This window comes from Vigna unguiculata, chromosome 10, assembly GCF_037176805.1.
Source record: "Vigna unguiculata cultivar grain cowpea cultivar isolate G323 ecotype 2 chromosome 10, ASM3717680v1, whole genome shotgun sequence".
In the NCBI taxonomy this organism is placed as follows: Eukaryota; Viridiplantae; Streptophyta; class Magnoliopsida; order Fabales; family Fabaceae; genus Vigna; species Vigna unguiculata.
In genome coordinates, this window is record NC_140801.1 from 52618075 (window position 1) to 52630938 (window position 12864).

The window sequence follows — 12864 nt, forward strand, 5'->3', positions numbered from 1 at the left end:
AAATATCATGATTGTCCAAAATATCAAATATTCGATCGCAAAAAACTTTAAAGGAAATGCAGATACATGATTTAAATGTGAATGTTAAAATTGTGAAATGTCCAAATATCAAATGCTAAAATTGTAGAAGGTCTATATCAAATGCTAAAATTGTGAAAATTTCAAATACCAAATTCCAAAAGAGTGCAAAAGATTCAAAACATGAATGCCAAAATTGTAAAAAGTCGAAATACCAATGTCAAAATTGTAAAAGGTTCAAATATCAAATAATAAAATTGTGAAAAATCAAAATACCAAATGCTAAATTGTGAAAAATCAAAATACCAAATGTTAAAATTATTAAAGGTCCAAATACCAGATGAAAAAATGTGAAAGATCAAAAACCAAATATCAAAATTGCTAAAAATCTGAATACCAAATATCAAAATTACCAATGCAAATACTATCAACCCTCCACCTCTGAATCCATAAAGTGTACTTCCATATCTCTTGAGAGCATAAACAACGTCCATGGTCGTCACCGTCTTTCTCCTAGCATGCTCCATGTATGTCAATGCATCATGAATCACGTTCTCCAGAAAAATCTTGAGAAGGTCACGAGTTTCTTCGTAGATCAACCCACTCATTCTCTTGACATAATTAATTGTATAACAATATTATTTTTTACATATTAATTATTATATCAATTTTATAATTTGAGACAAATAAATTTATAATTAAAAAAAAAAATACATATACACCCGTGCAAACGGCTCTCAAACTAGTTAGTCCTAAAAGTAGTAGTTTTTCTTCTCATTGTTCATGTGATTTCTAGTTTTTGAGACTCGTTGAGGTTTTAATGAACTTCCCATAAGAATGTTTAAGGGTAGGTTTATATTAAATTTGAGAGAAAATAAAATTTAACTTCATTATTTTTATTCATTTAAAATTTTCATTTTTTGATGCGATATAAGTCAAAATATTTACTATGCATATTTATAAATATTCACTTTAATATATATATATATATATATATATATATATATATATATATATATAAATGAATTACGTGGGGATTAAATTAATAATCCAAATCAATCTAATTTAGCAGTAACGCGATTTTGAACGATGTTATCTTCACACATTATATATGGAAGGGAACGTCCAGCTTGAGGATTCCGAATCAGTCCTTGTTGTGTTGAGTTGCACTGCGACTCTGTGGAATTCCTAACCTAACCAAACCACAATTTCGCCGGCGAAATGGAATCGATCGGAGTACTCCTCGTGGTTCACGTGATGCCGTACCTGGAGCAGGAGCTCGATAAGCGCTTCAAGCTGTTCCGCGCGTGGGATTACCCGAACCTGGCGCAGCTGCCGAGTCAGCATGTCGCCGCCATCCGTGCGGTAGTCTCAGACTCGACCGCCGGCGCGGACGCGGCACTGATCGAGGCGCTGCCAAAGCTGGAGATAGTGTCGATCTTCAGCGCGGGAGTGGATAAGATTGACCAGGAGAAGTGCAGAGAGAAGGGGATTCGCGTGACCTACATGACTGACGTGTTGAGCGACGAGGTCGCGGACCTCGCTATTGGCTTGATGCTGGCGCTCCTCAGGAGGATCTGCGAGTGCGATCGCTTTGTCAGGAGCGGCCAGTGGAAGCGCGGTGACTACAAGTTGACCACTAAGGTTTGTTTGTTTCTGCATTCTCGCATTCTCCTCGTTCTTCTTCTCTCGCAATTCAAGTAGGTTACAATGTGTATTTTCCTTGCAGTTCTTCTGAAAAACTGTTGGCATTGTCGGATTAGGGAGGATAGGGCAAGCAATTGCGGAGAGAGCTTCTGAAGGATTAGTGTCCAATAATCTACCACTCAAGAACTGAAAAACCAGGTTCGAAATACAAGTACTATCCAAGTGTTGTAGAATTAGCATCTAATTGCGACATACTGGTAGTAGCTTGCTCACTGAATGAGAAAAACCACCACATAATCGACAGGGAGGTGATCAATGCCCTTGGTCCCAAGGGTTATTTTATCAACATTGGAAGAGGTAAGCATGTTGATGAGGCAGAGTTGGTGTCAGCACTTGTAGAAGGTCGTTTGGGTGGTGCTGGGCTCGATGTGTTTGGAAATGAGCCTGTTGTTCCAGAAGAGCTATTTGGGCTTGAAAACGTTGTATTGCTTCCTCATGTTGGAAGTGGCACAGTAGAAACTCGAACATCCATGGCTGACCTTGTTCTTGGAAACCTGGAAGCTCATTTTCTTGGGAAGCCGCTGTTGACTCCCTTAGTTTAATCTGTGCCGCCATGGAACTATCAGCATCACCTGTTTATGTTGGTGGACCTCTCAGCATCACGTGTCTACGATGGTGGACCTGCGTTAGGTACACGAATTTATCACCCTTTAATAATTTTTTATTTTTGTCATCGAAATGAATTATCTGACTGGTTCTTAATGTCTTCTTGGTGTTTTCAATCCTATTTTTGTTGTGATTCAAAATTTATGTGGTATCTCCTATCTCTTTCATAAAATTTATAATAAAAAAAAATATAACATTTTAATATTATCTAATGTTACAAAAATATACATATTCTCTATTTAATGTACAAGAAAAAAAATTATAATTACACAATTCTTAAAATAGTGTCAAGAAATAATAAAATAGAAGAATGACAATTTCATAAATTTGAAATAATTAAAAAGAAAATAAAATGAAATTCTGGAATATAACTATATAAATATGAATTAATTATAATTACAATATTAATTTATTTTTCATTTTTGTAAATACTGCTTGAGAAGATATTTATAAAGATTTCAGATAATACTTTCTAAAATTTTTGAGTAATATTTCTTTAACATAAAATTAACATTTTCTAATTTCTAAAATTTCTACTAAAGAATAAGAAAAAATATTTGTATCACATTTGATGGGATTTTTAAAAAAAGTCTGAAATGTAAGGACCTCAAAGGTTAAATTGTGGTCTTTAATTTTTGCGAAAAAATAAAATCTCTTTGAAAATTCTAACAATATTAAAATATTATTTAATTTATATTTGTCTTTGTATTTTTTTTAAATTTTTAAATATTTAACAATATTTTTTTGTTAGTTTTATGGTAATTTAAATTTTTTATATTTAATTATATTTTAAATTTTATTATATTTTAACATTAAAATATATTTCTTTATTATTTTTTAACTTTTTATTATGTGTACTAAATAAAATATCAAACATAATTGTATAATAATAATGAATAATTTTTTTAAAATAAAATAAAACTATGTAATATATAAGATTTATTTATTTGATGTGTATTAATTATTCTTAAATAATGTGTATTAATTACTTTTATCCCAACATTTTTGTTTAAAAGATCCTTTAATAAATATAATAAGAAACTGTGTAATGTAATCCAGAAACTAAAAAAAAAAAAGGTTTTCTAGTTTGTCTAATTATCCAAGAGTTGAGAACACCTATTTGGTTTTAATTTAAGAAAGTTGATATATGTTACCTCAGCCAATAAATACGGAAACTCTCTTCAGCGTATACCTAATAAACACACTCACCCAATAAATACGGGAACTTTCTTCAACATATACCCAATAACCACAGAAACTCTCTTCAACATATACCCACGGATAAGGTGTATTTATTAAAAATATACATTACTACGGATCCGTTTTATTTATTAAAATATACATTACTTTACTTGCTAGTGAGTGAGTGCTTCAAATTTTCAAATATAGTGCAAAATTAAATGAATTCAGTGAAAATCGAAAAAGAAAAGGGTCTTTTGTTAATCAGTCAAGCATTAATTAAGAACAAATAAGTGATATATATTAAATTTTGATATTTAAAATTATTAATTATAAATACAAAAAATTAGTAATATAAAAAATATAATTATTTTTTAATAAAAATCTAAAAAATTCTTATTCCTTAAATTTTCTTAATCGGTGCCAGACACTCGTTAGTGTTTTCCCAAAGAAGAGATCAAAATAATTTATGGGATTATTCATCAATATTTCTCTATTCTCTCATAAAATCAATCGATTTATCTCTATTTCCTAGTTAAACACAGCATAAAAGCTCATAAATTCTTTCAATAGTGCTAGCTCTATTTGGATGTAATAACTTTTATCAAATTGATCAGTTTATCTCTATTTCCTAGTTAAACACGACATAAAAGCTCATAAATTTGTACTTTTATGCTAGTAATGTCGCTAAAATGGAATTTTTACGTGTTAAATGAATCGTACCAAGTGAGTTAAATCCTATGAATGGTATATCTATTCGTTTTTCAGATTTTAAGATGATAATCAGTGAGTTTAACCATTTTACAATCATATGAGTAACTAATAGGCTGTTAAGATTATATTAGTTAAGGAATAGATTGACTCATTTTGATAACGTGAACATACAACAAACTTTCTATTAAGGCTAACAAACCTAATACAATCACAGAAACTAGTACAAACGGGTAAACAACAAGAACATCAAAATTTCACCCCTTTTCACGCAAACCCTTCAACCAAGGTAGGTTTCTCGTTTTCTTCATTATTTTCTTCTCTAACTTCACCATCTTTCTTCACATCTTCGATATTCAACCCTTGTAACTCATCCACGCAAGCTTCAACATCCTCTCCCAATTTCCCTTCTCCCGCCACCACAACGTCGTCCGCGCCTCCGCCGCCGCCGCCTCCGGCAACCCTAACTTCGTCGGCGCCAGCCTCGACTCCCCTCTCCACGGTGCAGGATCCCGGCGGTTCATTCTCCGTGTCGATTCCGACGATTACATCAGAGGCTTCCTTGTCGCTAGGCCACGGGTCGTTGACGCAACCGTCATCTTCGTCCTCCGTCTCGGCGGCGGAGGAGAAAATCGAAGCGGCGCGTGATTTTACGGCCGCGGCGGCTTGGAGAAAAGCTTGGTGGATAGATTCCGGTGGAAGGGCAGGATCTTCGAGGCCCGCATCTTCTAGACGCGGAGGTAGGATCTGGTGTAGAATTCCAGATTTTTCTTCGGTAGACTCCATCACCTTCTCTTTCTCATTATAACAATTTTCACGATCCTCTATTTATACCACCGATTTAACCGCTACTGGTGTGTGCAACCTTTTCTGGGCTTGGGCTTTCTTTTATCCGTAAAAATTATGGTCCATCTGTTGCCCAACACTTCCATTCAATTTTTTTTTTTAAAAAAAAAAGTTTTCTTAGAAATACTACAAATGATATATTCCACCATTTTTTTTTAGATATTTCTCACTACATCCTATAAATATTTTAGAGTGTCTCTTTTGTTCCGAGAAAATATTATACTATATCAAACTTATATTTTAAATACTCTTTTCATGCGTCAAGAATTTTATAATCTTGTTTTTTTTCTTCAAATCTATCTATTTTATAAAAAGAAGAAAAGCGTATATTAAAAAGTAAACATGTTTAATGTTTTGAAAACAAAAAGAATGCTACTTATAACACAAATCAATGTCATAACTCGATTGAACAAAACAATTTTCCACATACATTTCCTGATTTGGAGGAACATTTGTCACAAACACAAAAAGATAAAGATAGAAAAATAAACATGATGGCAGCTAAATCCACTAGATAGATACAAAACAAAATTTGAAATTTGTCCTTGGTTTTACAAAGTCGATAAAGTAGAGTTGCATGAGAGAACTCTCTCCACTTAACATTCACAACCAGTAGATCTCTGTTGCCGTCCACCACCACCAACTTCGATTGTATCAGGCAGGTACCTGATGCAGTAATTAACATAAAACACACTTCAGCTTTGTCATGAGTAAATGGAAACAAAATACACTTGAATAATATTCAGAAATGCTCACATTTCTTCTTCAGGTTCATTCTTCAGTGCATTTTTTGCTATGCACTGGAAAGCAGCTTCAACATTAAACCCTTCTTTAGCAGAGGTCTCAAAGTATGGTATGTTTCCCTTTGAAGCACACCATGCCTTTGCTTTCTTCTCAGAAATCTGCAACCGAAGAGGTTGTAAAGAACGGATACATGTAAAAAAATGTGTAGCTTTAAGCATATCTTCCCACAACTATAGCCAGATTTCAGAATTCAGATTCTCTGATTTGTGCTGTCTCTACTTACTGAGTATTAAAAATACACCGATGTTTGTATATTAAAATTCCTTTTAATATATTTTAAAACATCAAAATCAATGTCCATTAGTGTGTTAACATCAAAAAATCCGGCAGAGAATCCAAATTCCTATCTATCCTACCCACCGACACAGAAATTTTATGAAGGTCAATAGACAATCTATGCTATGAGAAGAGAAATAACTTACAACTCTGCTATTTCCACCATCAACGTCTATTTTGTTTCCCAATACAACAAATGGGAAGTTTTCAGGATCAGATGGACTAGCCTGAAAATAAATGATTTTGCATGAGTTTCACACTGATCTTTAACAAATGTGACACACATCATATACCACAAAGCAGGAGAATGGTTAAACAACCTGAATAAGAAATTCTTCTCGCCAGTGGTTGAGATTGTCAAAGGATTTCATTACATTTACATCATAAACAAGAACACAGCAATCTGCACCACGGTAGAAAGCCACACCAAGACTCTGAAACCTCTCTTGACCAGCAGTATCCCAAATCTGCATGCATGGTGAAAACAACTCAATCTTGATTATTAATTTTCTTCCATGATCTTCAAACAGATCAAAGAATGAACTGTTTAGTGAAAATAACAGAGTAAAAAATACAATCAAATATTTATTTTTATCAAATAAAAAGAAAGAGCCAAGCACTTGCCCCAACCATCATCGGATACCATTCACAATTAGAAGTAAATTATAATTTCAAAATTAATATATCAAATTTAAGCAACAACTAAAGGATTCATGATAATAGACCACATACAATAAAAACCACAATTATATAAATTAAACAACGGATTGTATTTTTAAATTCAAGTAAGCAATTCCAATGATTGGAAATCTATATTATAGGTGAATATCATATTTTAAGTTTTAAAAGCATAATTGACTCTCAAAATTTGTTAAAGCAAAAAAAATGAATTTTTAATTTGAGAAGAAAGCATTCCTTTGATTTTTTTTCTTATTAAGAAATATTTAGGAAAAAATGGAAAAGGCTTAAAAATTATGGGTAAGAGATGCATCACTCTTTAGAGATAAGAGATATAGGCATGAGAGAGAGAATTTGAAATGTAATAAGAGATGTGATGAGAAAGGAAGAGAAGATAAAAAGAAAAAGAAAATGGAGAAAGAGTTGTAAATTATAGAATATTATTTGAATGTCACTAATTTTTATCATTTTTGGGAGAGGAGAGTGAACCACTCCATCACTACAAGTGCTCTCTACTCCTAACAATGGCCATTATTTCATACATCCTACAGACATTAATTTTACAATAAGAACCCAGAATATTTCCTTATCTTTTCAAATTCGATTTTAAATAAAGACTTATTCTTCAAAAAAATCACATCAAATTGGGATCAGAAGATAATGAAAAGAAGTTTTAATCTGAAGAGCTGAGAATGCATGCATAATACACTAGCAGTTCAAAAGAATTGCATGAAAAAAGAAATGGATATAGGAAGAAGTTAAGACATTTATATTATAAACTTAAGAATCCTTAGGTTTTAAAAGAAACTCAACAACTTAGGAGAATACAAGACACTCTAGTTACATTCATTTGAACAGAATCATGAACCACTTAATCAACCTGAGGAAAATAAAACTTTATAAGCTGTGCAACAGCTGATTTAAGATTATATAGATGATGATATGAAATTGAATAAGATAATAGCTCTGTTCAAAAAAGATTGGTAGGTGCAGCTGTAGGTTATCATAACCTAACTGGAGAACACATTATAAAAAAACTGTATATATATATATATATATGTTCATACAAAAAAGAAACAGCGTGTTCTTGTATCTCTCACCTGCAATGTGAACAACCTATCTTCAAATTGAACCTCCTTGGTGAGAAAATCTGCACCAATGGTTGCCTTATACTGATTACTAAATTTACGATTCACATACCTAAATGCAGAGGGAGGAAATAATGATCATGAAAACAGAAATCAAACAGAACAAAAATAGTCATCAGACATTTCCCAAAAAGTCATAGAACAGAATTTTAGAAAAAAAATCTGAGATTTGAACATACTGATTCATCAGTGATGTTTTACCAACCCTGCCAAAAAAAATAAGAAAAAAAACGTCAATTAGCAGAGAGATCTTGATATCTTGGTGAATAACTAACTAAAGAGCAATTGCACAGAACTGGCATTATAGCTTTTCAAATATTGGTATGCATCGGCATCACATGCAGCTGACCCGTGTTAGAAAATTGCAAATCTATAGAATCAAGAACCATTTTTCTTCCTCTAATAGTTCCAAAAAGCTTATTTAGACAACAAAGTTCATGTTCCCAGGAATCCAAACATAATCAGTAATCACTTCCATTTCCCCCCAAATTTTTAACGCCTCATGCACCTGGGAGAAATATTCCATAAATTTTCATTGCAAAACATAAAAAAAGATCGGGAATTTCAATGAAAACTAAAATCATGGAAGATAAATGCAGCAACCCTTTTTCCCCCCTGACCAGACTATGTAATTTAACCCATTTTTAGATTGAATTAGAAAGAAAAAATAATAATGAAATTGAAAGAAGAAAAAGAAGCGGAAGAAGACAAAGACGAAGAAGAAGCGTACCCGCTATCTCCAAGGATTATGACCTTCAATAACATGCGGCGGCGAGATGCCATGGATGAGGAAGAGTGTGCTTACTCGAAAATGATTTTTTTTTAGGGAAAAATTGGGAAAGAAAAATTGTGTTTGGGAGTGTTAAAGTTTAGAGTAATTTGCGCCAGAGAAAGTTTGAAAGACAGATGGAAGAACAGGAGCGAGTTACCAACTAAACAACGAATGCCAGCCATGACTCACTCTCTTATTTCCCAAACTACCCCTGCATCTTCTACTACACTTTTAACTTCAATAATTACGTTTAGTAACTTCACACAAGATAATTGTTGCAAGATTTAAATATATATTTCGTTCCTAGCTATTTTTATCCAATATGCTCCTCATTTTTTTTATATTTAATTAGGCTTTCATTTTTATTAAATTTTAGTTAATTTAGTTTGTTTTATTAATGATGTTTAAATAGTTAATGTTTTTGAACAATACATGTAACGTGTTAGTTCCTATTTTTTTAATTTTTTATTATTTTTTTAATTTTATGAAAATTGGTCACGTGTTAAATCATAATTGTGTAATGTGTCAATGTCAGTGTCACATATCATTTTGTGGGTGTGTTATTTTTTTCAAGCTCAATCTAGTGCGTTAATTTTTGTAACTTAAAATAAAATTCGGGGTACATAAGAGGTACATCCAATTGGATTATAAAAAAAAAAATTGATTAGTAAATTTTAAGAAATTGTACGAAAAGTAATAATCAGTTTCCCAATTATTTGTTTTTTCGTCCCATTTATTTGTCTGTTTGGTTTAGCCTATTTTTTTCTTCAAGTCAGCCACTAGTGCAAGCAATAAAGGTTGATTTTTGTAACTTATAATCAAATTTGAAGTACATCAGGAATATATGTCATTGCATGATAAAAAAGATTGATTACTAAATTTTAAAAAATTGTACAAAAAGTAATACGCAGCTTTCCAGATATTTGTTTATTATGCACCACTTATTTACCTATCTGGTTTGACCTATTTTTTTTCAAGTCAGTCCATCTCGAACAAGAAATAAAGGTTGATTTTTGTAACATAATAAAAATTGTGTATATAAGAAGTGCATCCTTTGGATTATAAAAACAAAAGATTGATCAGTAAATTCCCCAGTTCTTTGTGTCCAAATTATTTGCCTAACTGGTTTGGTCTATTTTTTTCTTCTACCTAGTGCAATCAATAAGGGTTGATTTTTGTAACTTATAATCAAATTTGAGGTATATAAGAAGTATACCCATTTGGACGATAAAAATAAGATTGACTAGTAAATTTTAAAAAAATGATACGAAAAGAAATACGCAGCTTCCCACTTATTTCTTATTTGTTTCACTTATTTTCCTATCTGGTTTTGTCTATTTTTTTGTTCAAGCCAGTCACCTAGAACAATAAATAAGGGTTGATTTTTGTAACCTATCCTAATATTTTTGGGTATATAAGAAGTATATCCATTTGAATGATAAGATAAAAATTTATTAGTAAATTTTAATATTTTGTATGAAAAGTAATACGCAGCTTTCCACTTATTTCTTATTTGTTTATTATGCCCCACTTATTTGCCTATCTGGTTTGACCTATTTTTTTTGTCATGGCACCCACCAAGTACAATTAATAAGGGTTAATTGTTGTAACTTATAATCAAATTTAGGGTATATAAGAAGTATATTGATTTACATGATAAAAAAAACATTGATTAGTAAATTTTAAAATTTAGTACGAATAGTAATACGCAGCCACTTATTTTCCTATCTGGTTTGGCCTATTTTTTCTTCAAACCCGCTATCTAGAGCAATAAATAAGGGTTGATTTTTGTAACCTATCATAATATTTTGGGTTTTGGGTATATAAGAAATATATCCATTTGGATGATAAGAAAATGATTGATTAGTAAATTTTAATATTTTGTATAAAAAGTAATACGCAACTTTTATTTCTTATTTGTTTATTATGACTCATTTATTTAGTAAGGGTTGATTTTTGTAACTTATAATCAAATTTAGGGTATATAAGAAGGATATCGATTTGGATGATAAATAAATGATTGTTTAGTAAATTTTTTAAATTTTGTACGAAGAGTGATCCGCAGCTTCCCATTTATTCTTATTTGTTCCACTTATTTTCTTATCTCGTTTGACCTATTTTCTTTTTCTTCAAGGCAGCCACCTAATGCAATTTATAAGGGTTGATTTTTGTAACTTATAATCAAATTAAGAGTATATAAGAATTATATCGATTTAGATGATAAAAAAAGATTGATTAGTAAATTTTAAAATTTTGTAGGAAGAGTAATACGCAACTTCCTACTTATTTCTTATTTGTTCTACTTCTTTTCTTATCTAGTTTCACCTATTTTTTTCTTCAAGTCAGCCACATAGAGCAATCAATAAGGGTTTATTTTTGTAACATATCATAATATGTTGGGAGTATATAAGAAGTATATCGACGATAAGAAAATGATTGATTAGTAAATTTTAATATTTTGTACGAAAAGTAATACGCAGCTTCCCACTTATTTCTTATTTGTTTATTATGTTCCATTTATTTGCGTTTGGCCTATTTTTGTCTTCATGTCAGTCACCTAGTGCAATTAATAAGAGTTGATTTTTGTAATTTAAAATCAAACTTAGAGTATATAAGAAGTATATCGATTTGTATGATAAATTAAAGATTGATTATTAAATTTTAAAATTTGTTACGAAGAGTGATACGCAGCTTTTCACTTATTTCTTATTTATTCCACTTATTTTACTATCTGGTTTGGCCTACCTTTTTCTTCAAGCTAGCCACCTACACCAATCAATAAGGGTTTATCATAATATTTTTAAGAAAAATATTGATTAGTAAATTTTGATATTTTGAACGAAAAGTAATACGTAACTTCCTCCACTTATTTCTTATTTATTCCACTTATTTTACTATCTGGTTTGACCTATTTTTTTCTTCAAGTCAGCCACCTAAACCCATCAATAAGGATTGATTTTATTTTTTGTAACCTATCATAATATTTTAGGTATATAAGAAGTATACTCATTTGGATGATAAGAAAAATATTGATTAGTAAATTTTAATATTTTGAACGAAAAGTAATACACAGCTTCTCACTTATTTCTTATTTGTTTATTATGCCCCACTTATTATTCTATCTGGTTTGACCTATTTTTTTCTTCAAGGCAGTTACCTAGTGCCATTAATAAGGGTTGATTTTTGTAACTTATAATCAAATTTAGGGTATGTAAGAAGTATATCGATTTGCATGATAAATAAAATATTGATTAGTAAATTTTAAAATTTTGTACGAAAAGTGATATGCAGCTACCCACTTATATTTCTTATTTGTTCCACTTATTTTCCTATCTAGTTCGGCCTATTTTTTTCTTCAAGCCAGCCACCTAGAACAATCAATAAGGGTTGAATTTTGTAACCTATCATAATATTTTGGGATATATAAGAAGTATACCCATTTGGATGATAAGAAAAAGATTGATTAGTAAATATTAATATTGTATACGGAAAGTAATACGCAACTTCCTACTTGTTTATTATGCCTCACTTATTTTTCTATTTGGTTTGACCTTCTTCTTTTTTTTTTCTTCAAGGCAGCCACCTAGTGCAGTTAATAAGGGTTGATTTTTGTAACTTATAATCAAATTGAGGGTATATAAGAAGTATATTGATTTAGGTGATAAAAAAAGGTTGATTAGTAAATTTTAAAATTTGGTACGAAGAGTAATACACAACTTTCTACCTATTTCTTATTTGTTCCATTTATTTTCCTATCTAGTTTGGCCTTTTTTTTTCTTCAAGCCAAAGCCACCTAGAACAATCAACAAGGGTTGATTTTTGTAACATATCATAATATTTTGGGTATATAAGAAGTATATGCATATTGATGATAAGAAAATGATTGATTAGTAAATTTTAATATTTTGTACAAAGAGTGATACGCAGCTTCCCACCTATATTTATTATTTGTTCCACTTCTTTTCCTATCTGGTTTGGCCTATTTTTTTTCAAGCGAGTCACCTCAACCAATCCATAAGGGTTGATTTTTGTAACCTATCATAATATTTTGGGTATATAAGAAGTATACTCATTTGGATGATAAGAAAAATATTGATTAGTAAATTTTATTATTTTGAA

The 12864-nt window shown here is 30.9% G+C and overlaps 2 protein-coding genes and 1 pseudogene across 3 annotated transcripts; 1 reads left to right on the top strand and 2 right to left on the bottom strand.

Moving 5' to 3' along the window:
* Positions 1-1063: 1063 nt before the first annotated feature.
* LOC114167246 (glyoxylate/hydroxypyruvate/pyruvate reductase 2KGR-like) lies at positions 1064-2427 on the top strand (annotated as a pseudogene). Its single transcript, XR_014985366.1, has 2 exons — positions 1064-1662; positions 1748-2427. The product of XR_014985366.1 is annotated as a glyoxylate/hydroxypyruvate/pyruvate reductase 2KGR-like (transcript).
* A 1919-nt stretch (positions 2428-4346) lies between these two features.
* LOC114167248 (uncharacterized) lies at positions 4347-5048 on the bottom strand. The gene has a single exon (XM_028052270.2). It carries the CDS (start codon positions 5005-5007, stop codon positions 4489-4491), a length of 519 nt encoding a protein of 172 aa, XP_027908071.1. The 5' UTR covers positions 5008-5048; the 3' UTR covers positions 4347-4488.
* Positions 5049-5443: 395 nt separating this feature from the next.
* RABG3D (RAB GTPase homolog G3D) lies at positions 5444-8918 on the bottom strand. Its single transcript, XM_028052269.1, has 7 exons — positions 8704-8918; positions 8153-8179; positions 7926-8025; positions 6468-6614; positions 6294-6374; positions 5824-5969; positions 5444-5733 (listed from the first exon to the last, which is right to left on the bottom strand). Exons 1-7 carry the CDS (start codon positions 8754-8756, stop codon positions 5664-5666), a joined length of 624 nt encoding a protein of 207 aa, XP_027908070.1. The 5' UTR covers positions 8757-8918; the 3' UTR covers positions 5444-5663.
* Positions 8919-12864: the final 3946 nt, after the last annotated feature.